Source organism: Grus americana, chromosome 2, assembly GCF_028858705.1.
Source record: "Grus americana isolate bGruAme1 chromosome 2, bGruAme1.mat, whole genome shotgun sequence".
Classification (NCBI taxonomy): Eukaryota; Metazoa; Chordata; class Aves; order Gruiformes; family Gruidae; genus Grus; species Grus americana.
In genome coordinates, this window is record NC_072853.1 from 119781356 (window position 1) to 119807805 (window position 26450).

Consider the following 26450-nt stretch of genomic DNA (forward strand, 5'->3'; position numbering starts at 1 on the left):
CATACCTAGCTGGAAGAGTTTCAAGGAAACGCTGCTCCTCAGCTGGAAGATACTTCTGTCACAGCACAGCGAACAGGGTAACTGTGGTTGTGGCATTACTTCAAGGCAAAAGAAGTCAGTTTAGTTTAAATAGACCTAAGTAAATTAGGGCAATTAAGGTAAGCCTACTGACTTGACCCTGGAGAGTTGGTACTATGAAGGGTTTGGGACGGTGAAGTCCAGGAGAGGGACAGCAGCAAACAGTAGGAAGTGATTTGGCAGAAGATGTCTTAACTCAGCCCAGGTGTTTCTGACGTCAGCACCTGACTGTGGCATAACTGAGGTACAGACCCTGTTGTAAATAGAAACATGTACAGTGTCCAAATTACAATCATGTAGACCCAAAAATTGAAGATAGCTGGCTTTTCTTAATGCTGCTGCAAATCTTTTTCTATTGCTAGTGCCACTTGTTTTGTGATGGTGGAAATCAGTATTTCCCATCTGTTTCATTTTATAAAAAATGATGTGTCATTTGTAATTTCTGTCTTAATGAGATCTGTTATTCTAAATCCAACAAACAAAAATAAATAAGGCACTGCTTTATTTTAAATATTGTAGCAATACTTGTAAAAATCTAGATTTTATGATATTTTATATTTGCTGGTTTCTTTATCCTTGCTGTTGTTCATCCTACAGTTCTCTGCAAGTCTGAACCTATATAAATGTTAACCTCTGTAGCTGTTAACATAACTTTTCTGCCTTTTTATTTAACTGCTTTCCCACTATCTAGGAAAAACAAAAGGCTTTTGATCTTCATTTAAAGTTGCAGTTTTTATCTACTGTATTGCAGCAGGTGAGAATGCTTTGTTTTGTCTGTGTCTTCTTACATCTCTTACATAGTAAGAGATGCTATAAAGTGATATTGAGGGTTTCCACATTTCCCAAGCAAAATTCTCAAACTGAAAATATTTTCCTGGAAATATCAGGCCTGAAAAACCATACCTTTTGGCCAAAATCAATAATCATTGCAGAAAATTATTTCATAATCACAACTGTGTTATGATGGGAGGGATGAGGATGAAGTAGGCATGTGGAGCAGACTGGCTGTCTTATTTGGCTTTGTGATGAGAATTTGGTTTTATCAGTAAAGAAGAACAGAAAACAAATATAAGGTGTATGATCTTCCTATTCTCATGTACTCCCCTATAGTAATAAATTTGGAAGGAAAAAATTTAAAATTTTATTTCAGCAATCAGATTTTTAGCAGTTTCTGACCATAGTGGTCTTCAAAAATCTTTCTAAGCTCCCAATTTAAAAAAAAATAAACCCTTAATTCATTGTAAAGATTGTGCACAGTTAGTAGGCCCTTTCTCACATTGCTGCTAGTGTCTGTTGGTTATCATTCGTCTAGATGGAAAGAGGTTTCATATTCTGTGCTATTTGAATCTCAGCTTACGAGAATCAGATATTAAAACAGATTTTAATTTTATTCCCTGAGTAAATAAATACGTATCTTGTATTTTTAGTATGTCATATATAGTGGTAAGCAAATTAATTCCGTAGCATTCTCTCAGTCATAAAATAAGAATCACTTTTTTGTGTCAAAAGTTGATGCTTAATTCAGCAAAACACTCCTCCTGTCAACTTTTTCTTTTTTCCTTACTCTCAGAGTTAAATTTTGTGCTGTGAATTTTAGCCACCTTTTAATCGTCTTGGGTTTTTTTAGTAAAATATCAAAGATGATTTTAAAGAAAAAATATTTTTTCATTTTTGAAATGTCCTCAGTCTTTGTCCATTATAGATACTCTTACAGAATCCTGTGCAGATTTTAAGATTTAAATATTTCCATTTCCAACTTGGACCATAATATTTCACCTCTTGGAAAATAACTTCCTTTCTCATGATTATAGGCAATTTCTCTCTAGAAATGAGGCATTAAAAATTACTAGGAATAACATCTGTGACCTACATTAGGACAGTGGATTGAATTCATTAGTAAAAATCTAATATGCAGAATTACCTAGCACAATCAAAAAGAGAGACTGTATTTCTCTGTCATACATTGGGGAATGTCAGTAGAATGATAGCTCACTCTGTAAGATAATTTAGCTTTCTTTTTCTAAATGAGTGCTGATATTGGTCAAGGCAGGAAGTCTTAAACTTCCACAGAAGAGTAATCCCTTAATACCATGGTTTATCACAGTATACTTGTCTTCCATCAAATATCAAGGCAAATTTTAGCTTTCTTTCCCAGTCTTTTGTGGTAATGAGTGGTTAGGGCTCACTTCTAGGCCAAAAATTATTTTGATGGTCAGGGTTGACGATTGTCATTGATGGTTGAGCATTGATGGCCCTGTTCCTCCCTCACTGTGACTTGGCAAGTGTCCCAGATCTTGCATCTCCTGAAGGAGATGGACTTTTGGTGGGCTTTTCAGGGCCTTCTCAAAGCTGTGCAACGATCTCCCAGGGGGTGGGGAGATGAGGAAGCAGGTTTGGGTTTTGGTTTTGTTTTCATCAAGTTTAGATTCAGTCAGGTTACTCTGAAAAGATGAATCAACCAGTGGCAAAGCAAAACTTGTCTTCTCCTCAGCCCCCCTCAACTACCTACAAAAAAATGAGGATATTGACTGAGAAACAGGCATGCGACTGGGAGCATGATAGAATGGCTTGAGACCAGAGCTAGAAATGATTGCACTACAAGTCATCACAGACATGGTCAATACTGTCAGGGCTGCAAGTTTCCCTTTCTCTATTTCTAGATCTAACTGTTGATGTCAACTGTTCTCTAGTGAATTGCGAGTCACTGCCTCCCATGCCAGTTTAATAGAGCCTAACGATGCCATAATATCATAGTAGCAAAAACAAAGAGAAAATGCTAATGGTTGAGTGCATTGTGGAGAAGAAATTAGTTCAAGTGTTGGAGAACTTAACAACTTTAGGAGTATTAAAAATAAAAGCAATAATGTTCATGCAAAGGAAATGATGTGGAGATGTCATAGACTGCTGAGATGCATACAAGGACTTAATGCTCACCTACTCTAAGCAGTTTGGACACTTACGTTGCTTCAGTTTTATCTACCTGCTTTACTTCCGTTACCTATATAAAGCACCTTCCAGTGTAGCATCCTTAAATAAAAAAAACAAAGGAAATATCTGCAGCGTCAGCAGGGAAAAGAAAGAGACAGCAGAAGTGAGGGAAATGGCTAACAGCCAGCAAGAGCTAGCTTAGACCACTGAAACATTATCTTCAGCAAAACAGGAATCCTTTCCATCTGTCCAACCACACATAGAAATGACAGTAAAGAAGTTTTACAAGATGCTGTTTGTTATATTCAATACACACAGGCACACATACATGTATATGTGCTCGCACACACACACTTTTTTAGTATTTCATTGGTTTGAAAACTCTTCCACAAAGAACTTGGGAAATTGAACATCTTGTTTTGACTGTCTCTTTAACGTATTTGTGAGCGTGGACATTAATTATCATAAGAAGGATAAATTTGTGTTTTCTTTGTTCCATTAACCTCTTAATCTCAAATTCAGTAAAAAATGAGATTCTCATGACCAGTACAAAAATTCAAGTTTGGATCAGCTGCATCGATTTCATTTAGAAGGGTTGGTGTTAATCCAGAAGTAGGGGAAGCACAATTGAAATCAGAATACATCCCAGTGTTTTGAGAAGAATGGTTGCACTTAGCTTTTCTGTGCTAGATATTTGTAATAGAGATTGCTTTCTGCGTCTATCACATCCATATTAGTTCTTTGACTTGCTTGACAAGACAGATGGGAGAGACTTCATCATGGCATGATAGCTGTCTCTTTGAATCCCTTACAGGTGTTAACAATGACCTTTCCTGCAAGGGCAAGATAAATTAGACAGCCAAGAGGTCTTTATAGCAATTTGAAATGTCCACCTACCAGGATGATCTTGGTACGCGCGTGTCTGTGAATTTTAGGTGATTTTTATAGAACCTCATAACTCCTAAGTTTGACGTGGGCGGTTGGGGAGGGGACAGGATGGTGAAGCACTGAAACTCCAGGATACTTTTTCTTCTTTTAATTCTTTTTTTTTTCTTTCTTTATTTTTTTTTTCTCCTCACACATCTTAAATAATTATATCTAGAGTAACCCACTAGGTTTGCAAAGTGTCCAAGCTGTTTTAACAGCTTTTGACAGTTGCTCAAAAAAAGAGGCAATAACATGCAAAACCATTAACTGAGTATCCAATTTTTCCAATTTGAGAACCCTTGAACTCCCCACGTGTTTATTTTATGTCTCCCTTGGGCAGACATTAATCTCTTCTTACTGTTCTGTAAAATGCAGCCCAGGGCAAAGCTGAGTTCTAAATACCTGTTAGCAGAAAACTTTCACAAAGTTTAGATTTAAATACATTGAAATATTGCTTGTGCTCTGAAGTCTTGGGAGATCTACTCTTCAGATTTACTCTAAGGAAAATCACATTTGCATGCCATATATTTCTTCACAGTGTTTAAACTCTAGTGCTGTATCCTTGTTATACTATAAAAGCAGATGTTTCACGAGCTTGAAAAGCTGAAAAGCTTTAATGTTGTGACTCCTGTGTCCAGATAATCTGCAAGCTAGGATTGAGGTACGTTCATTGATGCAAACATTTTATGAACATTCATCTATCTGCCTTGTGCAACATTTAATGTGAAGCAAATCTTTGGTTTTAAAAGTCAAACAGCATCTGGCACTAAGAACTTACCTCAAAATTCTAGAAAAGCTAAAAATGACATTTCTTTCTCGTTGAACTTTTCTTCCCCTATCCATTACCTATTGAGAAAGTAGAGTATTTTACTCAAAATTTTTATTTCATAAAAGCTTCCTATCACAGAACACTTCACCAGGGAAACAAAAAACAGAAAACCTGTTTTGCAGTAATTGGTCTGTAATAAATGCCAATATGGATTCTCATGTAAGAACACCGTTTTCTAATTTTATTTAATCTTTTTTGGAAATCCATCATTAGCTACAAGGGATAATAAAAAATTTAAGAAATAATGAACACTAAAGTGAGGCTACAGTTCTTGAAATGGAGAGCATACATCAGCGAAGATGATGAAGAAAATGTAGTGTCTGGCCTTTATCCTTTTTTGTCTGCTACTCATAGAATAGGATAAGAATTAGGTACTTGTGAAAGCAAATAATAAAACAAAGTAACATTGATTTCCCCTTCTGTCCTATAAAATTATTGATCTGTTTTTAACCTAATTGGCACTTGTGAAAATAAATGGAAAAAACAGTAGGCTGTTCATGGGGTTCAAGTATTTGTTCTCCGTAAGAGAGCCCAAGGCCTGCTTGTTCGGGGCCATGTTGGCTGTCCTAACAAGCTAAAGATCTGTGTGCTGTAGCACGCTGTATTTGCTTTGTTCTCCTTCTCTTTAATCTCATGTATCTAATTATTTCTTGTAATTCGGAGAACTAACAGTGCTAAAGATGCCTTAATGTATTGATACAGAACAATTGAGCACACGCTGCTGAAAAAGTAGTTTTTCAGTAAAAGTCTTATCTAACATAAAAATGAACAGCTGATTACAGGAAAGAGGTAATAAAAGAAGTTTTCCAGTTAAGCCCACTAGAGTTTGTGTGAAGCAAAGGAACGTTATTTCTCTTTTATCCTGCCTGGGAGGACAGCTGACATATTGTTTAATCCAGTGTTTACATAACATGCAGACTATCAGTTATACTTTCCTGTACTATGGTATTTACTATATAGAACCCAAAGACAGTCTGTTTCCTCAGTTTTGATCCTCAGGTATTTTATTTGTGGAAAAATTTATGGATGGGTGGGCCCCTAATTCACATGCATAAGTATTTGCAGGTTTGAGGAATGAATTAAATATGGGTTTAAACTTCCCACATTTTCTTTTAGGCAAAGCAACACTAACGGTATTGCACATAAATTCAATGACGGTATTTGTATTGGCTTTAACAAGGTTTGGCTCAATCTCCAAGCTGTATAGTTTGGATGTTGAGCTTCATGCTTGAGGGCACATCAGTTGAAATTTTATTGCCATCAGAGGAGTTGTCCTGAATCCTGAAGCTCCATGAGAGTCATCAGAATCAGGATAGTTAATTACAAATTACAAATCAGGAACACTGACAAAAAGGCTTACGGTTATTTTAAAAAAATATGGATAAAACTGCATGCTTTTTCTTGGTATTTGATATAATTTATTTCATAAATATTAAAAAAGATAAATTGAAATTTTAAACAATCAAGATACAAGTGTTTACTACAGCTCAACCTTTGTTTTTTTGGGCTATCATATAATTCATACCATCCTAATAGGGCTGCTGAAGATTGCTCTCCCATGTTTGTGGCTGCAATGCGATAGCTCCTGTGGATATGGAGACAGATGATTCCACAACTGTTTGCCAATACCCAAAAAGGAAGACTGTGTTTTAAAACCTGTTTAAAACACTATTGCAAAAATAGCCTTATCTAGCTCACTTGGATTTTAAAGCTGGATATTTGTCTGCTCCTTAGGAATAAGATTTGTACCATCCCTCCAGTAGAAATTGTGTTGTGGAAGAATTGTGTGTGTATGTTATTTTGCGTGCTGTGTCACTGCACGTATGTGAAAAAGGGAGGGAGAAAAAGAGAAGTAGAATCTCATCACACAGTTCTTGTGTCTGTTCACAGCAGTTAGCCGGGTATTTTGTTTTAGCATGCCTAAAGCTACAGCTGTTAGCAAGGTGGTTTTACATATTACCCCTCTGTGCTAATTTAATGCTGTTGTTTTCTCTGTCTACTCTTGTAACAAAACAGAAGTACTCTGCTGTCTCTCTCTGCAACATATCTACAGAGGTCCTGAAAGTCATCAATGCCACTGAAGAACTGATAGCGGAATCCACTGATCCCTGCGATTTCCCAGCTGACGTTCAGGACAGAGGCAGAGGGACATTCCCACTGGGAACGGACCCCGTCAGACTCGATGAACAGCTCACTACACTGGAAGAAAATGTAAGAACAAGAATCAGTATGTGAAAGTGTCACGTGTGTGAATAAATGTACCTCTGTGTGACAACTGGAAAGGGAAGGCGTGTAGGCAGTGTCAGTGGATGTTCAGAATTAATTTTGGGTTATTAAATATGCAAACAGAAGAAAAAAATCCTATTTCAAAGGGGTACGCAGCTGTGTTCTTGGGTGTTTGTTTTTTTTTAATGTGCACTTTAAAACATTTGGAGGAGGGGGAGAGTTGGATGTGTTGGGTTTTACAATTTTAGCATCCCTATCTCAAAAGTTAACTTCAGCCATCCAGACCTGTGTGGCTGTGCAGCTGCGCCATGCCCTGCTGACACCGCACGTCTCCAAGTCCCAGCACAGCCTCATTACTGTAAGGACGGGTAGGGAAAGCACGTCCCCACTCCCACAGAGAAGCAGAGGAGCTCTTCCTCCACCCGCGCTTTCCCGGCACACTGCCGTGAGCACCCAGGGAGCCGGAGCTGCCTGCTGCACTGTTAAAAAGAGCAGGCTGGAGAAGCCAAATTAAACATTTCTGTTTGGCCACGTCCGAATCACTCATCCTTTTTTCGTGAGTACCCATCATCTGCAAGGAAAAGCGTAATGCTGAATCATAGAGGGAAGTCACTACTCATTGGAAATTTTTGTGCATCCACTTAATGGAGTTGGTACACTTGTAACTTTCGATTTTCTCTTCTTCCCACATTTAACTGATTACATTTCAGTGATTTTTCCCTTCATTAGGAGCTTTTAAAGATCTCGTAGGAATCTGGGCTGTCCCATTATAACATCCTGATCAATTCAAGAAAATAGATCCTGGTTTTCTTTACCCCCAGGAAATTTTCAAAGACAGAATCTCTTCTTGGGCGATAAAATCCATTTCCTTCACAGAAACGCACTTCCACAACAGCCCCAGGCTGGGGGCTGAGGAGGAGATAATTCATGGCAATGCCAGCCACTCCTGCCACTGGGCCTGTCTTCTCCAGAGCCCTCCCAGAGAAGGGTGTACCTTGAGCTTCTGGCGAGCAAAGTGCCTTCCTCATGCCACCTACCACGATGCTCATTTCATTCGTACATGACAAACGCACCCCCACAACTTCTAGTTGAGTTCGATTAATTTTTTTTCAGAAGAATAGAAGTAGGTAGATGGAGATTTTCTCCCCCATGAAATACTGAAGGATCCTTACTCCACACACCACAGAATACCTTTTTCAGGAGAGTGAATACAGAAGGAAAATCCAAGTCCAGGCTGGACCACACCTGTAGAAAAGACTAAGAAACTCCTCAAGAGGACAGAGAACAATTTGGGGAGAGTTCCTCCCACATTTTTTCTGTGGAGAACTGTGTTGTGAACTATCTGAGGTGCATTTTATTTCCCCAATTACACTCCGACGATCTCTCCCATCCTTGTGGAGCTTTGGCATCTGTGGTGCCATGGCCCCTAGTCATTTCGTTTGGACCGAGCATTTCTCACTGAGCAGAGGCTGGGTGCTGAGGCAGAGCATTTCGTGCTGTGGCATCGCTTTCCTTGCAGCATGTCCCTAGTTTAGCTTCTCTCAATTCCCTGGATAATTCAGGTGTCCAGCCCAGCCTTGCTGTGTCCCCACGCTACATCTTTCTCTGCCCTACACAGGATTTGAAATAGATGGCAAAACTTCATGGTTTCAAGATTTTACCACCATAACAGAGTTAAAGAGCCTTTAGAAATCCAGGAATCCATAACTTTTCCAGGTGCAGCTGGGGGCATTTCTGTGTGCAGCATATCCTCTCTGCAGCAAATTTTGGAAGAGGATCTGGGTATATATATAGACACTTTGTTCATTGTTGCTCTCTGTAGCGTTTCGGGGACCGTGCACACAGCAGGGGGGAGAATGTAGGGCCACCTGTACCAGCACAAGCTTGGGCAGTTTTTAATGGGAGCTGTGCATAACTAAATGGTAGTAAAGTAAGTCTCCACAATCTGAACGCGAATGTATGCATAAGGGCATAATTTAGTGGAGACCTGCAAGTACCCTATTGCTGTTTGGAAGCACAACAATTGTTCAGGTAAAGAGAATATTCTTTAGAAAAATCTTTTGTTTAGATCTAGCTGGAAAATGTTCAGTAAAACTAAAATTTAACAAATGTAGTTTGAGTTACAAAGACATTGATGACCTTCCCTTCCCACATTTTTCTATCAGTCCTATTTTCTTTAGATTATTTTTTTTCCCCTCTTGAAAAGTACAACTTATTGTGCAAAGAATTTTGGCACAGCATTTAAATGCATGTTTTCTTTAACTTTCTAAAGATATTTCTGTTCCTAATGTTCCTTTTTCTTCTTTCTCTGAGCTTTTAGACATGATAGGGAAATTAAAAAAATCACCTTTTAATCTGAAGTGGCTGTGGTATGTTACACCACAAAGATGTATCATTTAAATGAATGGAAAGAATAATTAAAACCCACAAGAGCAGGAACATTTCCATTTAAATCAGCGCTTTAACTTTATGGTCCACTTTCAGTACTTCAGCAAAGATGTTAAATCAGATCACTTATTTGTTCTAGGTACATTTTTCAAAGATTTCATGCCTGCAGTTAGACTGTGGTCTTAAAAGATGCAGTTCATACAAGACCTAGCAAATTTGTTTCTTAGCAAAGTCACATACTTAAAAAAAATGTATATGCATTTATGCTTTGAAACAACTGATACAAAGAAAAAAAATATTTGTAAGCAATTAAGAAATCATAATGAAATAAAAAATAATGAAAAGGAAACACTTACTTAAATCTTAATCTAGTCATTCTCCACCACTATTGATCCCTAAAGTCACAGCATGGCCAGAAATTATTTGAATACCTGTTATGTCAAAGGACTGCGTGATCTAGGAATTGCGGGCAGATGTAACGAATTGAGTGCAAAACAGGTATGAGGTGAAGGTATTTGCTGAAGGATCTGGTTCAGATCCTGTTTGCCTGCCCCTTGAACCAAGAAGTCACACAGAATATGTTTAATTCATGCTAGTTTTGTAGCACCACAGTCTTTACTGCTATTAGAGTGAGTGAGGCTGCCAGTGGAGAAAATCAGAATATATACTTCATTTCCACTGTGCTATTACCACCCTCATGGAAACAGTCTCTTGGCTATCTAGTAAATAGGCAGAAGGTGCGGTATTTTTGCATGGGTCTGCACAATTTTAAGCACAGATGTCAAAAGCTAGTGCTCAAAAATTACCCTTTTCTATAAACCAGAGACCTCCATCCAGCCGTGTACCTTTAGATTTCTTTGTGAAATAAAAGAAACACATAAAAGTCTGTCATGAATTATTCCTCTGAGTAGCTGAATAGGAAATGAAACCTTTACTTGCAGTTATCAGAGGTACTGTAGGTGGGTCAAAATATTTAAAAGTTGTTTATTTTTAGGGAAGATCTCTAAATGATAAACTCTCTTGTTCTCTTTTCTGTGGCCCATATAAGTCTATCGACCCCCCACAGATTCACTCCAAGTGGCCAGGAGGTGGGAGGGGTTTGGCTGCTGTATATTTGGGTGAGAGCAGAATGGGATGGAAAATTGTGTTGTACATGTAAGCACAGTTACTCTATAAGAAGTTAATAACCATACGCTCCTGAACAGTTATTGTTACGGAGTTTTGATTGCCAGAAGGCATGAGGCATGTCTCAATAAACACAGCTTTACATGAGGTGTGATCTGTTGACTTCCGCTTGTAGACTTCAGGAGTTTTGTTATGCAATTGTATATCAAAAATAAAAAAGCAAGCCTTTCAGCTTTTTTTTTTTTTGCTGGTGAACCTGGAACAAATCTGTTTTGGAATACTGTTGTAGCACCTATGAAATTTGGAGCTCAGCCACCTCCCACCTCCCTTCTCTTTGTGGATGTGTGTTTTCAGATTATCCCCCTGTGACTTTCCCCTGCCAGGTAAGTCTCCCAGTAGTGGGTTAGCAAGGAGGGAAGCTCAAAGGCATAGTGGAAGATGCGGTTTGCTCAAACCTCCGTGCCCACAAAACAGAAATCGCTGCCACCTCTCCCTGCCTTGGCCCTGCAGGTGTACCTGACAGCCAGCACGGTGTACGGGCTGGAGGGGCAGCTGACCAACCTGGAGGACGCCGCACGCAAGATCAACAGTATTACGGCAGAATCTGAGCTGGCCAATCTGGAGGATCAGGTGGCCACAGCAGCCGCCCAGGTTCATCACGCGGAGCTTCAGGTGAGGACAGCAGCTCCTCCCTTACCTGCAAGTTTCACGCTGCCTTGCCTAGCGCTTACCTTTTGTCCGTGCACACTTATTTTCAATATTCTTTTGTACCACAGTGAAGTCATGATCCAAGGATGCTGACTGCATCACAGGAGCTGAGCAAAGCCTAACCGAGATGCGTACCTCAGCCCAGCCAGATGTGCTGTATTTGTTTGTTTCTTCCCCCAGCTTGTTTTCGGACATAGGAGTGCAACAGCCCGTTCCTGCAACACTAATACTGAACCTGCTCCTTGCTCCCAGGCAGCTCACGTGGTGCACTCTGTGTCACACGTGTGGCTGTTGTCAGGCTGCAAAATACAGTCTTAGGCAGTTTATCTAATCAGTGGATTGTAAAGTACTTTATAAAAGAAGCTAGTGTCGGTACCGTTCTACCGAAAAAGGCCAAAGGCAGCCAGACACAGAGCCCAGCACTTGCAAGCCTGCCTTGGGATTTAGCCACTAAGCAGCACACTTCCGTGGCCAAAAAGGCAATTGCTCTTGTGGGCTGCGATCTAGTGTCTCTCTAGCAGGCTCCAGAAAGTCTGGGGCTCAGAAGAGAACACGGTGATGTGGTGCTACAAGCTGAACGAGGTAACGCTGCCAGACCCCGCGGGGATAATGCTGCTAGCAACTCACTGCCAGTGGTTTCACTGACGGGTCTGTACCAGGCGAGGTACTCTGACCTGCCTGTGCCGGCCTTTAATGGGAAGCGCCTGGTGGTTTTACTCAGTGGTAGCATGCTCGATTTAGGACTGAGCAAAGATCTGAGAGTCTGACATCTCTCTGATGTCAGAAGTGCATTGCTGCACTAGATGGCAAACTGGCAGTGACGCTTTGTTGGCTTCAGTCATTATTTTACGATAAATATGTTAATGGGGGTGAGATGTGAGGAGGAGAGAGGCCTAAGCTATGCAAGGAGGATGACCAAGAGGCCAACTGAAGGTCTTGTGCAGGGTGGGCAGCTTCAGGTGTCGTCGTGATTCAGGAGTCAGGTTATATGTCTGACTTCTCTGACATTTCTTTCCCTTTTGGCAACATTTGTTTCCTCTAGTCTCAACATCAGCTGACTTTCCCCCCAGATGTTTGCTTTCTTGGACTTTTGTTTTTCCTAACAATTTGTTTTCCATTGAGTGTTTTTATATAGTGTGTAACCTGCATTTATGCATGTTTGTGTTTAACATACGTATGCAGGTAAATGATAAATATGTAAGATCAAATGTTTAGATTTTGTGACGGAGGATGTACCTTGTGTGTGCATGAAATTAATTTTGAATTAGGAAATGTGTGCCACAAAGTCATTCTTTGAATGTAGCCTTTAAAAACACAGCTTGAATGAACTTGGGATTATGCAGCTAAAGGTAACTGGGAAATGGCAGACAGGGGTTTTCTCTCCTCTGTTTTCTTTCTCAAAAGCAGTAAAAATGCCTCTTCCTTGGAGTCACACGGTAGGTTGGATTGTTCTTTTACTGCATCTTTACTAACAAATTAAGCCCTTTTTAACATTAGGACTAAAGAATACAGGAAAGTGTCAGAATTTCTGAAGAAGTTAGCCATCCGTTAATATTTTTTGATTAAAGAGAATCTGACTGGGGGAGGGATATATTTTAGTAGTGGCATCCACAGTAATTTTAAAACTTCTTTTTCCCCCTCCCCATCTGTCTGTCTCTCTCTTTTATTTTCTTTGAAGATTTCAGATATTGAGAGCAGAATATCAGCTCTCACTGTTGCAGGCTTGAACGTGGCTCCATGTGTTCGCCTGACAAGGAAACGGGATCAAAAGCAAACAAACCAGGTGCCAGAACATTATGTAGTATTCAAAAATACATTGGGGAAGCCTTGCCTCTTTTGCTGTAATGGAGTTGAGTAATACATATGTGTTGTTTACAGATGCATACAATAGACACATCGAGACAGCAGAGGAGAAAACTTCCAGCTCCACCAATAAAAGGTGCACTTAAGTTGTTACGTACATTATAGAGTCTGTCTTTATAAGGTTCAATGTAATGTACAGTTCAGCAAAACGGGAAAGATTAAGTTATAAAATGAACAGAGAAAGCCTAAACACGTCCACCCTCCTCACTTCCCATTGTACTTGCATTACATAAAGTACCCATTTGTCACATTAAAAAGCATCACCACTTTCTCTTTCCATGGAAGTTGTGACAGTGGCAAATTAATAGGAGCAGAAGCAGAAGGCTGGGAAAAGCAAAATGAGAAATGCTGAATATTTATCCTGCAGCAGGGACGCTGCTAGTCTGGCATGCCTGGGGTTAGGCTGTGAGGCTCAGGCAGTCACAGTGTTTAATTACTAAAAGCCAGTTGCCACAACCCACCGTTGCTTTCTTAAAGCCTATGTCTGCTGATTTCAGTCCATGTGATATGGCTCAGCGATGTTGCTGGTACGTTAGGATACGGCTGTGAATTGGCTTTATAAAATAAAGTGCTTTTTTCTTTCATGTTTTCTCTTTTTTTTTAACCCCACAGTGGTTAATCTCTGACAATTCTAGGGCCTGCTTCACCTTGCATTACTCTTGTTTTACTCTTGTGTAATTCCACTGATTGACACGGCCTCAAACTTTAATAAATTTGGAGTCTCGTAGCCTGCTGTTTTTCATTTAAATTAAATCCAGCTTTCCTCATACGTCTTAGGGGAAGTTTTATCTCTCTAGGAGCTGTGACTCTTCAGAAGTGTTGTTACATCTGCTTCAATCTGTTACATGAAAAATCTCCCTTTCTGTATTTTTCCCAGGTGAAAAAATAGATGGTTCTCCAGTTACCACTGTCAGAACGTTTAACAGAAACTTCATGCTTCAAGGATCTCTAACACAAAGAACTAAAGAGAGGAAAAGCACTGCCAAGGACTTAATGGTAAACTCATAACAAATGTTTTTAGAACTGCTGTTGAAAGCAGTAAATAGAGAGATAGCGGTACCTGTGTCGGCAGCTATATTTCACCATCTTCACAAAACTTCTCTTAATAGTTTGAGGAAAAAGAATAGAGAGCACTGAGGCAGCTCTGAACAAATACGACCAGTGTCCTCGGAAGCTGTCTGACTATATGCTGTAGTATAGCAGCTGTGCAGTCCTGAATGCCAGCCTGTGTGAATGTATTCTGGCTGTATACTGGTCTCCAGGAATGTGCTACCCTTATTTTAAAAGTAAAATAAAATAAATTAGTGGTCCCCTGCAATTCAGACTTCTGAACCAGACCCTTACAGAACCAGCTGCACACTGTAACTCAGCAGGTGAGAGTCACCTTGAATCTCACTAATTTTTGAGAAATGTTCAAAGGTTGCCTGCATGGAATTTAAGGGGTAGATAGGCCTTGCATCGGCTCTGCAAGGTTTGAACAAATATGCTTCACCATACAGCTGTCAGTCATTTCTTCTAGAGCAGCTGTAGAGGGATAAGGAAAAAAGCTGACTCTCCCAAAAGCTGTCTGCCACTAGATATGTGGAAAATAGGCAGGGAGGTGAGAAGGGGAAGGACCTGGCTCCCTAGAAGCTTCAGCAAGCTTGGTTTGTGTTTTGCTCATGGTTTTTTTTTTTTCCTTTCCTGTCTCTCTCTGTTCTAGGAACCTGCTATAGGATCTGCTGTGATGTACTAAATTTACACCTCCCTACTGCCAATAACACACTGCCTAAGGCTGTACACTAGAGTGCCTTTACTTAACAGCCATTGTGTATGTCCAGCTGAAAATGGACCCTCAAGAACCCACAATGCCTCAGTTATAGGGCTTCGTTTGGATACCTCACTGAGAAAGCTGTCCAAGTCTTCAGCATTGTGGTCTGCTAAAGGAAACTCTGCCTTAAAGTTCTCACAAGACTCTAGAAAAGATGCTGAGTTTCAAAAGCAAGGCTCCACATTTTAAGATGCACTTTTTCTCCCCATTGATTGTACTAAAGTATGTCGTCTTTAAACTGCAGTATGTTTTTGTAGACTCAGTCAATCATAATTATAGGCCAATATTTCGTACAAAAAGAAAGAACAAAGCAGACCTGTGATCCATATTTGCTGGCCTCTTACTGTTCACGAAGGCATCCCTCTTGTTGAGCAATAAGAACAACTCTGTGCAGCGTACGCTGCTTTTCAGCTGTGTGGTGGGAGTGGAGAATCGGCGTACCTAGCTCTGCTCCCAGTGAGTCAGTGGAAGTTTTGACAGGGTTTGTAGGAGGAGATGCGATGTGCAAAGACTTCTCTGTTCACTCTACCTTTGGCAGAGTTAATGCTCTAGCTCCAGAGCCAGGTATTTTGCTCTTGGCAGCAGGGGGAACACGGATGTCACGTTGAACCGTGAATTGGTGGCAGCACATGTGGACCAGGTGTCTGTCGGGTTACGATCCTGGCGTCTGGAAATATCTGCACACTGCTGTGAAACCCACACCTTTGTATGTCTCGTTCGTCTTGGTAGCATTGTCTGCTTGGTGGCGTCCAACCACGCTGTAGTTCAAAATAAATTCTGACTAAATCTTTTAAGATTGGAAAAAGAAGGTAAAAGCATTGTGGATGAGATCTCTGCTGACTGGCTGGTGGTTGTAGGGTGGCTGCAACCTGTAGGAGATTCCCCTCTGCAGTTTCCTGGCTATTCTGAGGAGGGTGGAAATGTAGCCCAGACGTCTCTTCCTTTACTAGTCCGTAGCCCACGTGGAGTAGCTGGGGCCTGTCCCTGCTGCCGTGTGCACCCCGCTACCATTGGATTGTGAATAGTAAAATTTCTTCTTTCATTTCTTGAGACCTCTGAAAAGTGAGCCAAACTGGAAGGCCCTGGATCAGATGGCCAGGAAGGAAGATGCTGCTTACAGAGTGTGCATCTCACCCTTTTTAGGGAAGACCTTGCCAATTTGTGGTACTTTTTGCTCTAAAGAACACAAAGGAGGTAGAGGAGGTGATAAGCCAGTGAATCCCTTATCTTCCACACAAAGAGCAGAGCAGGTACCCAAATGCAGGCTGGGTTGATGTGAGACTGCTGGGGAGGAGGCCACGGGCTGGCAAGTTTCCCTCAGCATTAAGGAGGGCTGAGCTCTCCCCAGAGCGGTGGGTACCGGGGAAGGGGGAGAGCTGGTCCTTTCCCCGCACTCCCAGCGAACATCCACGAGCAGAGGGCTGTGTGTTACCTGCCGTGCGGCAGGACGGCAGTCCCCTGGGCCACCAGGCCATGAAATGTCTATGGTTGGGCAAATATTGAGCAGAAATGGGCAAATTTCCTGACTAGGCTGGATTTAGGCAGGCAGATGGGGAAGGTAAGGAATGGCTGGATGGGACAGTCGGATAAACAGTGCCAGCTGCAAATCTACCACCCATGTTTGGCATCGAGCTGATGTCCAGCTGCATGTAAGGAACCCTTGGAATAAATACAACCATCCTCCCACCCAGAACACATAAGTGTCGCTCCATCCCTTCGAGGAATTTCCATCTGCCCAAGATCTGACCCACTGTGTTTATTCTGCGTGAAATTATGCCTTCTTTTACTCTCACACAATACTGGTTCTCTGGAATTGGTTTGCACAGATGTGAGGGCAGAATTTGGTCCACTCTGTTTAATATATAAATATATATATAAAACAAATAGATTTTATTTATATATGCAATCCAGTAAAGGAGATTAAACAGAGTAGGATGCCTAGTAATTTTTTTGTTATCCAGTCTCCTCCCCCTTCCTTGACTGTTCTTGTGTATGTATACAATACATTCCCAGGTTCTGGTTTATGCAGGTATGCGTGTTATGAAATGTCATTAATGGTGGTTGGTCTACATATTCGTCTAATAAATAATAACTAATATTGTGTATGTAATATCAATACAGAAATGACTAATTTTAATAGAATAACTCTTTGGCTTTTGTTCTGTTAGTGTGATTTAAATAAGCCAATAAAGTTTGGAATAGGTTGTTTTCCTTAAGAGGCATGAAAAGCAACTATTATCGTGTTACAATGTTAAAATATTCAGTCTTTGACAGAAAAATGTGTACTGTGTAGGCATTGCAAAAAAAAAAAAAGCAAAAAAAAAAGCCCATCTGCTATAAGGCATTTGAATTTTTACAAATGTTTATTGTGCCAAATACGTGCAGAGATATAATTTACTGTTTTAAAAAAATCATAAAAGCATACGTTATAGCACACAAAGAATTATTTTGTCATCAAGTGATTTCAATCTTTAGTGTTAATATTTATATTTAGATTAATTTTTATAAATGAAAATATTTTAATGGGTAAAATGAAGACTATATGATCTATTTGATTAAGTCTGAGTGAATATTAAGCTTGCCTTGTTGTTGTTATCTGCATACTCACCGAGAATTATTGTCAAGAGAAATTATAAAAGAGTAAAAGCAATTTATGAAAAGAATGCCTTTTCAAGGACTTGATTCATAAAGAAAAACCAAAAGTTCTTCTCTGTTGTTTGGATTTATCTGCCCTTCGGCCAGGAAGCGCGCAGAGCATGCTGCCGCGCACAGCGCTCAGGTACGTCCACAAATGACCCATCTCCCGTTAAACCCAGTAGACTTGCAACTCCGCAGAATTACCTTGGTCAGCTGAGGGGAGGAACACGCGTTAACGCACTCGGTTCAGACTTTTTTCCCCTGGGGCTGTGGTGGGAGGGATCCTGTTAGGAGTGTTTGATGGTGAGTCATCTCCAAACTGTTGAATCTTTGGGCGAAATACCACCTCAAACAGAATTTCTCAGGCAGAGTTCCTCTAACTCTCACTGGGATCGCTACAGAACGACAAACTGACCAAGAAGCTGGCTGATAGTCTAGTATTTCCAAAGTCATATGCAATGAATGCTGATCAAAATATTTCTTTATCAGCATATTTTTTCCACCATGAGGACATTCATTTAAACTAGCTTGTTTTAAGTAACACTTTGGGTGCTATATCTTGTGTTATAAATAGGAGTAACTATTATAATAGAAATCCACTCCTTGATGACAGACCATTCACAAAGAGAAAGAAAGGGTTAAATTATCTGCAATGATTAATTCAACCACTATTAAATTTTAGTAGTAATTCCAACAAAGCACAACTAGAAATTCAAGTTCATTCTAATTTTTCTTCAGCAGAATGATTCATGGCCTGGATTTAACTGTCAGTCATTAGCTAAATTGTAAGATATCTTTTTTTTTTTTTGGATATAGACTTAAGCCACAGATCAAACTGCATTTGAATATTATCGCTGGTAATAGTTATTAATCAAGATTAAACATATTGTAAATAATACTTCTTATAAACTGAATATAACAAAGTTAACTACCATGGCAAACATGAGTATTGAGCCACAACCCCAGGGTTATTGATGTGGACTAATGTAGTAGATGGTAAATTGCTTGTGATCCTCAAAGAGTGACTTTAGCTTGATCAGATAATGTACGTACCAAACAACTACATTGTTTCAAAGGGAATCAGCTAGTTTAGGCCCTTGCCCCTTTTGGATAATGGTGCGTGATTACATGCAGTAGGCACAAAACCACTCTGAAGAGTTTAATTAGCCAATTTTATGGTTTTTTCTTCAGCAGGGAGAAAATACTTATCTTTGATAGGAGCTCCTTTTTGTTCATTAATATATCTCTCCAGCAGTACAGGAGGAATCATAAAGAGGCAGTGGGTGGTTCAGGGCTACATTCCTACCAGTGGATGCTAACAATCTATATAAAAACTACACGCAGAGCGCCAGCATTTCAGACCATTAATGTAGGTATGTTAAAAATTAGTGAGAGCCTTTTTTCTTTCTTCAAATCATTGGTTTTTATTTTTACATATCAACAGCCATTGACTTTGAAATATGACAGGAAGGCTTCATGATACACTTAACACTGCAGAGTTTAAATCCCAGCACAAAAGCTGTGTGGGTTTTGGATAAACCTGACGTTACAGTGAAACAGCATCAAGGGATTGGTGGGGATATAAGACAAAGAAACATTTTTATAAGCTATGGGTGCACTCGGTGCTAGTGTCCATGCATTGTCTTTTACCTGCACCCTGAATACGTTTCTTTTTGAAGGAACTTGCAGAAGGAGCAGAAAGGAGAGCAGCATGGGATTGCTAGGCAAAAGCAGAACTGGAGATCTGAGGTGCAGGGGAGGGTGCAATTCAAAGGGCAGGGGCTGGGTCACCGCCTGGGGGAATGGGAATCACCAGTCCTTGTCTTCTGTGTCCGACACTTTTTGTTCCCACAAAGCGTTCAAGACAAAATCCCGGTGCCTGCTCAGAGGCCTCAGGCTGCCACGGCTGCCTCTCAGCTGCCTCTTTCCAAACCGACCGATGGGGCGAACGCCACGGCCCACGTACCAAAAAGGATCGATCTCAGGACCTGGAATTCAAAGCAGTCAGTGAAGCATCTACCACTGTACTTAAAGGCAGCATTTCCTGAACATCTGGAGGGTGTTAGACAGCTTATTTGTATCCCAGAAAAAAGAAAAAAAAAAAAAAGAAAAAACAAGGGGAAAAGCTGCAGGCAGACACGCATTTTCTAGTGCCTTTGAGGATCACCTGCTATGTGTAGAGCCCAAGGGAAGAGGGTTCAGATGCAAAATTAGTTTTCATCAGCCTGGGCTGCAACCTGCAATTCGAACATAAGCCAAAGTACCCATCAATTCAGGAGGGCACAGTGTGCTTTAAAACTGATCCAAATCCTGCAAGAGATCACAATGCAGCCTACAGCCAGAAAGACCACAGTAGCTCCCTATACCGCCGCTTTTAAACCGTCCTCTCTCAGCTAAAGTCCTGCAGGTCCTACTGTCCAGCCTCCACTTCTGCTGTATGCACCAGGGGCGGTATCTCTACCGGCGAACAAATCCACTGGATTGCAGAGGGGGTTCCTACGTGAGAGGTGAACATTAAAAGTGAATTCTTGTTCACTTAGGGAGTTGTTTTTATGGATGGTTTTTTTTTCTTTTAATGCATCTGAAGTGCACTTGTACTTGACTTATTTTTACAGTCTAGTGTAGTTTTAGAGCAGGTGTGGAGAGGGGTACAGTTGTATTAAAAGTCTAAGATAGAGCAACAGGGAAAATCTACAAAGTGCTGGAGATGATGCCACCCCCAGGAAATGCCAAATCATTCCAAAGGCAGATGAATATCAGGAACAGGAATAAATTTCAATTTAAGTGCATTATATATCATCTAAGTCATATGAAAGTCTTGGACAAGGCAGCAGGATTTTCCCCTATGCATTTTGATGCTTGAACAGAGAAAATAAAAAATCCACTTTGGCTGTGAATTTCTCCATAATTATGTCTTGTAAGTCTTTCCACACAATATTTAACATACCTCCTGTCCACCAAAACCCAAGTAATTTCTTTTTTTTCACCTGAGTACCTAAAAGCTGAGGTTCCCCACATCCCTAGTTCTCTTTGAAGGGGGAATGGTGTGCCACTGAGCCCATGTGCCTTTCTCCCCACACCCACCTCTCTCCCAATCCACATACAATTATCAGCCTTTGCTCCTTGGGGGAAGAGAAGATTTCCTGATAAAGATTTTTCTCAAAAATTTTTTGGACTGTGTGTTAGCTTTTACTTGGGACGTGTGGTATTGTCCTTCACCTGGCCAGCCTCAGTTCCTCACGACGTCTCTGAATAGAGACGCTTCAACCACTTCTATTCTGCCTTTCAGACAAGTCATGGTTCCAGACAGAAATGAAGATGTCTGTAAAGCAAACTTAAGCTTCTGGCCCTTGCTTTCTTGTTACTCTATAGAGGTAGTTGTGATCTATCACAGGTCTACAGAACACAGCTGAAAATGTGATGCTTAACTAGTCAACATATACTGCCTTACATTTTCTTTGTCAGTCTTTTGTACACTAGTGTCTCCTCTAGTATTTATCAAAAATTACAGTATTTGCCTTGGCTAATTAAGGGTTGTGAGAAGGTGATTAAGTTCTGTGTATGCTCTTACAAGTGTAAATGGAAGTACAGGACCCTACACCCCTATTTTACCACAGAACCCCCACATGGATTTGCTGTTGAACTTTGCCTGACAGCCCGACCCTGATCCCTCGATGCACCAGAGACCACGGGGTCACCATTTGGGAGTTCATCGCATTCCATCAGGTGAGACTCGTACTTACTTCTGTTGTCTATCTGATGTTTAAATGGCCTGCTGTGTCCCGAAGCAAAGCTGAGCGATACCAAGAGCACCAGCACATAGACAGTGGCCAGCTTTAAGTGCTTTGGCGACCACTGGGCACGTGGTGTCCACGAGATCGGATGCCACATGATGGAGTGGTGGTGGGAAGGCTGTGAGGAGAAAAGTGAACATGGGGAAACACATATGAGTTAAAGCTCTCAAGGTGAAGGAAGGTGTCAACTGTAACAGCGTGTTCCTATCCATCAGAGTCATTTCATGACTAAGTTCTGTGAAACACTGACGCTGGGGATGTCCTGGGTATTTCTGTTTCAAGGCAAAGGCTCAGTGAGCCATCTACTGAGGTAAATCATGCAACTTGAGTGATTTCTCATCATCAGTGAAAGCCCATGGCTCAGCTTCACACGACACACGAGTCCTGGCCCTGAGCTTGCCGCTGACTTTCTGTGTGGCCTGCTGTATGACCATGGACATTGGCCACCAAAGTGTGTTTTAGCCATTACCTCCTGCATCATCCTTTCCTCACTTGTAAAATATGTCCAACATCTGCATTTTACATGATCTCTTTACATCTAAATGCATGAAAAAGGCTTACTGAAAGGGAATGCTCCTCCCATGTCCGCTCACCCTTTCACAGCTAGCATGCAAAAGTACTATTGCCAGTTATGTTTTCCACCATCAGATGTCCCAATCCTGTAAATGCATCCAGATGCAAGCAGATGAGAAATCCCCCCGAGAGAAGGGCTGTGCAGAACAGAAGGTGCCGAGTCAGGAAAATCGTCTCCAGGAGGTGAAGGATCCCAGGCTCAGGTTACCACTGTCACCCTGTCTCTGGCATTTTGGACAAGCTTCCTCGCAGCAGCTCTCCCGGCTGTCATGCTGGGTACCTCCTGACGTGCAAGGTCCACCCATGTATTTGACAGCCTGGAGCCTCTGCCTACAGGAGTCCCGTTTGCTTAAGCATCTCTTATGGTAGCTATACGGCTAGAGAGCTATAGGAAACCCTCTCAGCTACGCCTAAACAGAGACTTCTCCCCATGTAAGGGTGGGATTTTTTCCCCTGTTGCTGCCTAAGCACTGTGCTTCAGTAGGGGCAGAGCAGGAATGAAAATCTTTTGATGCAAGATGCTCCCAAGCACACCGCAGAGGCAACGCAACAAAAGCACATGGAGAATCTGGTTACGTCTTCCATTAAAATGCAAAGTCAAAAGTTCCTTAACCCCTAGCATTCAGTGAAGGTTTGTCCTTTTTTTTTTCCCCTACACTGACAGTCACTTAGCAGACAGCTAAGTAAGACCCGTAATTTCAACAGAACTGTGAATTAACCTTTTCTAACTTGAATATCTCATAGCAATTAGGACTAAATGATCTTAGCATGTAAAGCCACACTGCCTCCAGTTTCAGCTGGTGTATATCTCTTGTTGCTCTGTGTTTAGCAAAGTCTTAAAAGTTGAGTTAGACAAAAACATGTTTTGAGGCATCTCTCTGGTGTGCTTACAGGGTTGCTGACAACTTTTCCAGATTAGCTTGCTGTCTGGTTTTGTGTCTTGTTTTTCTGGGAACTGGGTGACAGAAAGGAAGAGCTTGCCTTGAGCTCATTGCTAATGAAAGACAAAAATTAAGGGACAAACTTTCAGCACAAGCTTTTTCCTAAGCAGTGCTGTGTCTCAGTCTCCACCAGCTGGTCCTGTGCCCGCATCAGCTATTTCGACCATCTTACAGAGTGCCATTACTTATTGAACTTTTTGCTCATACTCTTGACCTGGCTAGGATTTCTGTGAATCACATGGCTCCCACTGCTACACAGTACGTGAACATGCCACCCCTAAATAATGAGGGGGGTCAGCACCTCCAATCCTCCCTAATTTTGCCTCCTAATTGTCCCACCCCTGTTTGTATGGGCAGAAACTGAGGCACAGAGAATGCCACTAACTTGCCCCTGCATGATGCTGAGCATTTCTAACTCCAGGATAAGCACAAAATCCTGGTTACCCACTCAGTCCTTTCACGAGTAATGGAGCTGGGAGATGGTCTGTGACCTCCTCAGGTCCAGACCTGCCTTAGCCCACAGCCCTGCAGCTTTCTTCCAAAGGGAAAATCAAAACAAGACCTCATACAGTCAGTTTGTATGTGCTCTCCACTTCCAACCGTTAAATGATCACCAAAAATGTTAAAACCTTACTAGTTTCAATAAAACTTGGCACAATTAAGTTTCAGAAATAATTTTTCTCCCGGAGCTCAGCAAGAAGTCAGCATCGCTGCCAATTTGGTCAACTTGTCACTTCTGCTTGGTCCCTAAGCAGAAAGAACCTTTAAATTTTGGCTGAGCGGCATCTGCGACAGTGGTCAGGCAATTTCCAATCGACATGAGAGGAGAAAGTTGCAGCACGTTAAAGCCACTACTGAAGTTACAGCAAAGCAGTGGTACCCCAGCTTGCTGCAGGGCTGCCTCTCACAAGCAGCGGGAGAGCAGCCTGCCTCTCCCTCTGGGCACAGCGGGGCTCTCAGCATGCCAAACTCGAGCTCTGCTGCACATCCATCAGGTCTAAACCTACCATGGATGTCCTCAGAAGACAAGGTGCTATTAACTCTTTAAACCCTAAGATAGCATCTTACTCAAGATGAGTGGCTATGTACCCCCCTCTAATGCAAACGTGAACGGCCTTCGCGTTTGAAAGCAGCACTGGAAATCCTCACAAGAGATTCAACACGGCTGAACCCGTGTTGCCTCAGCACTGTCTCCTTCACTGCAAAAACTGGAGGAAAGTTACTGAGCGCAGAACACAGCTGTGTACATTAATGTAGAAAAGCTAAAGCCAAAAAAAAAAAAAAAAAAAAAAAGGAAATCCAGCAAGAAAGAGCCAGGACAAGCGCTGAAGCAGCTAGAGGGAGGCACTCACCTGTTTGCACCAAAGCTGCTCCTCAGGTGGCCGCTGCTCCAAGCCGAAGCGGGGCAGCTGCTGGGGGCTTGTGCCTTTTATACTGGAGGGAAGTGGGCTTGAAGGGGGAGGGGGAGTCAAGAGGTGGGCCAGGAGGACGTCAGCAGTACTAGTGAGCAAAATTTGAATTTACAAAGGGAGGGGAAGAGAACTGTGGCTCTATTAGAAAGCCATCGATCAGGGCAGGGAGCAGGAGCTGAGGGCGGCGCCAGGGGATTGCAGGGGGGCCCTGGCAGGACACCTGGCTGAGGCCCCCCCATCCCAGCGGGGGTGGGGGGGGGACACTGCCATGTCCCTGTGGATGGGAGGACAGGGGCAAACCAGAGCAGCACCGGCTGCCACGCTCTCCACGCAGGACAGCCCGGCTCTCCGCGCCGCCTGGCTGCGATGCTCTGTCTGAAGCGCGTGTCTGCAGGGGAAAACACTCGTGGCTGGGGAGAAAGAGGAGACGGAGAGTGAGAAGCTCTCAGGGCCAGCAAGCTGGAGCAGCCAGGACACGTGCCTCTTCCCAGCCCTTGCTCCTTTTGCTATTGTCCCACCTCTGCTTTCTGCTTGGGATCTTACTTGACTGCAGCTGTCATCCCATCAAGCCCCTAACCCACGGCTGGGGTCACCTCACCCACGCGTAAGTTTTAGGCCATATTGCAATACAACCGTCAAGGAGCTGATGAAATCAGTTGTGATTCAGTGCTTAAGCAGGTGCTTACCAGTTTTGTGGCAGAGAAAATTTCATCGGCATGAGGCTAATATCTCAAGCAATATTGTATTTCTACAATAGGCATCTCTTCTGTGCGGCTATTTTTAACACTATCTCTTGATGTGTCATCACAGTCTTGCTGTTACAGGTCTTGCTGCTTTAATAGCTAAGACCGTGTTTACCGTGAAGGTTTGTAGAGGAGCAGCAGTTGAACTGGCAGGTGTTTCACTCCTTCGGCACCATCCTGCAGAGACGCTGAGATGTGACGCATTACTGGGCTGCCTGGGGATGCAGGCTCTCTTGCAGAGATCTTTGCTCCGCTCCTGGTCAGACTGACTACCTGAAGAAACAATTTTTAAAGCTGTGCTTAGAAGACGGGGCTCTGCGGCATGACCTGGTCCATAAGCTGAGACTGGATAGGAAATGCTGCAATCCCATTAGGATGAAGTCGAAGTTCAATAGCAAATCTGTTGTTTATAGAAAAACTAAAGATGCTTCCAGCTGGGAAAACCTCGAAGTATAAATGACACTATTTTACTGCAGCCACGTTCCAAAAGAAATAAGACTTTTTTTTTTTTTTCCCCTAGGGGCAATTTGTGAGGTACTTGTACAAGGAAGCATGATTGAAATTTTGCATGGCCCTGCCCTTACTCAGTATCCAGGCATGGAGCAGATGACTGCACCACCACCACCACCACTGGGGGGTTATGGCCACTAATTATGGGGATTAAAATAAATTTCTCATTTATGTGTAATAGTTTGCTCTACGGGCATGTGTACGAACACAAATGGTAAAGAAGCCTGAGAATACTCTTCCATTCTCCAATTTCTACCTAGTAACAGCTAAAGGAATTGTCTTCCTCATCCAAGTTTTCAAGAGTTTACTCAGACTACTCAGGATTACAGTAGCAAGATATGAAGAGCACTTCAAGTCCATGATAGCACAAAAGGTCTTTCTACAACTAACACAATCAATAATGTATATACGCGCTTTCTTCAGCAACCTCCTTTTAGCGCGGTCCCTTTGAACCTTGCAAACGCTCCCTACCTAAAAATCAATCTGCATCCAGCAACCAGGCAGCAGCTGTGCTTCCGCTGTGCTAATTTGGTGTGTGTGCGTGCGTGGAGAGGTCTTCTTAGTAAGAAAAACCCTTCATGGTTTTGCATCATAGATCTTTTTCCTTACTGCTCTTCACATTGATTTTGACCAGAAAATGTGGGTTTCCTCTCCTGATCTCTAGTGGGCAATTGCTGGAGCGAGGGCTTTTTCTCTCCAGGCTATGTAGGACCCTGGCTTGTTTTGCTGTTTTTCTAAGTGATCCTATCATCTTAAAACAGAAGGAAAAGCCATTTTCATCCCATTTACTCTTTCTAGTCTTGCTGGCACTGCAATGTGAGCCTTTCAATAGCACAGATCATTTTCACCAATTGACACCTACAGGGAAGTTGCCACATGAAATAAAACCGTGCAAACGTGGTTTGCTTATTGGTAAATGCTGTCTGCAAAATAATATACCATACAAAGAAAAATCATT

General features: G+C 41.9%; 2 protein-coding genes across 8 annotated transcripts in view; one reads left to right on the forward strand and one right to left on the reverse strand.

The window, feature by feature from the left end:
- MYRIP (myosin VIIA and Rab interacting protein) overlaps positions 1-17549 on the forward strand; it is a 239194-nt gene extending 221645 nt beyond the window's left edge. For 6 of the 7 annotated variants that reach the window (XM_054817522.1, XM_054817527.1, XM_054817523.1 and 3 more), the window contains 6 exons: positions 6779-6973; positions 11012-11173; positions 12888-12992; positions 13088-13148; positions 13950-14068; positions 14775-17549. In XM_054817522.1, the coding sequence (XP_054673497.1) occupies positions 6779-6973; positions 11012-11173; positions 12888-12992; positions 13088-13148; positions 13950-14068; positions 14775-14807 (675 nt within the window). In that variant the 3' untranslated portion in view covers positions 14808-17549. The remainder of the gene's footprint in view (positions 1-6778; positions 6974-11011; positions 11174-12887; positions 12993-13087; positions 13149-13949; positions 14069-14774) is intronic. The other variant, XM_054817526.1, reaches the window with a different exon arrangement.
- Positions 17550-19328: 1779 nt separating this feature from the next.
- LOC129203651 (prolactin-releasing peptide-like) lies at positions 19329-21410 on the reverse strand. Its single transcript, XM_054818457.1, has 2 exons — positions 21263-21410; positions 19329-19507 (listed from the first exon to the last, which is right to left on the reverse strand). Exons 1-2 carry the CDS (start codon positions 21408-21410, stop codon positions 19329-19331), a joined length of 327 nt encoding a protein of 108 aa, XP_054674432.1.
- Positions 21411-26450: the final 5040 nt, after the last annotated feature.

Excerpts from the sequence above, each read along its gene's own strand:
- LOC129203651 (XM_054818457.1), bottom strand. The coding sequence starts at position 21,410 with ATGTGGCATCCGATCTCGTGGACACCACGTGCCCAGTGGTCGCCAAAG. Across the intron at positions 19,508-21,262 it reads ACATCAGATAGACAACAGAA|GTCCTGAGATCGATCCTTTT; the intron begins GTAAGTACGAGT and ends TTTGAATTCCAG.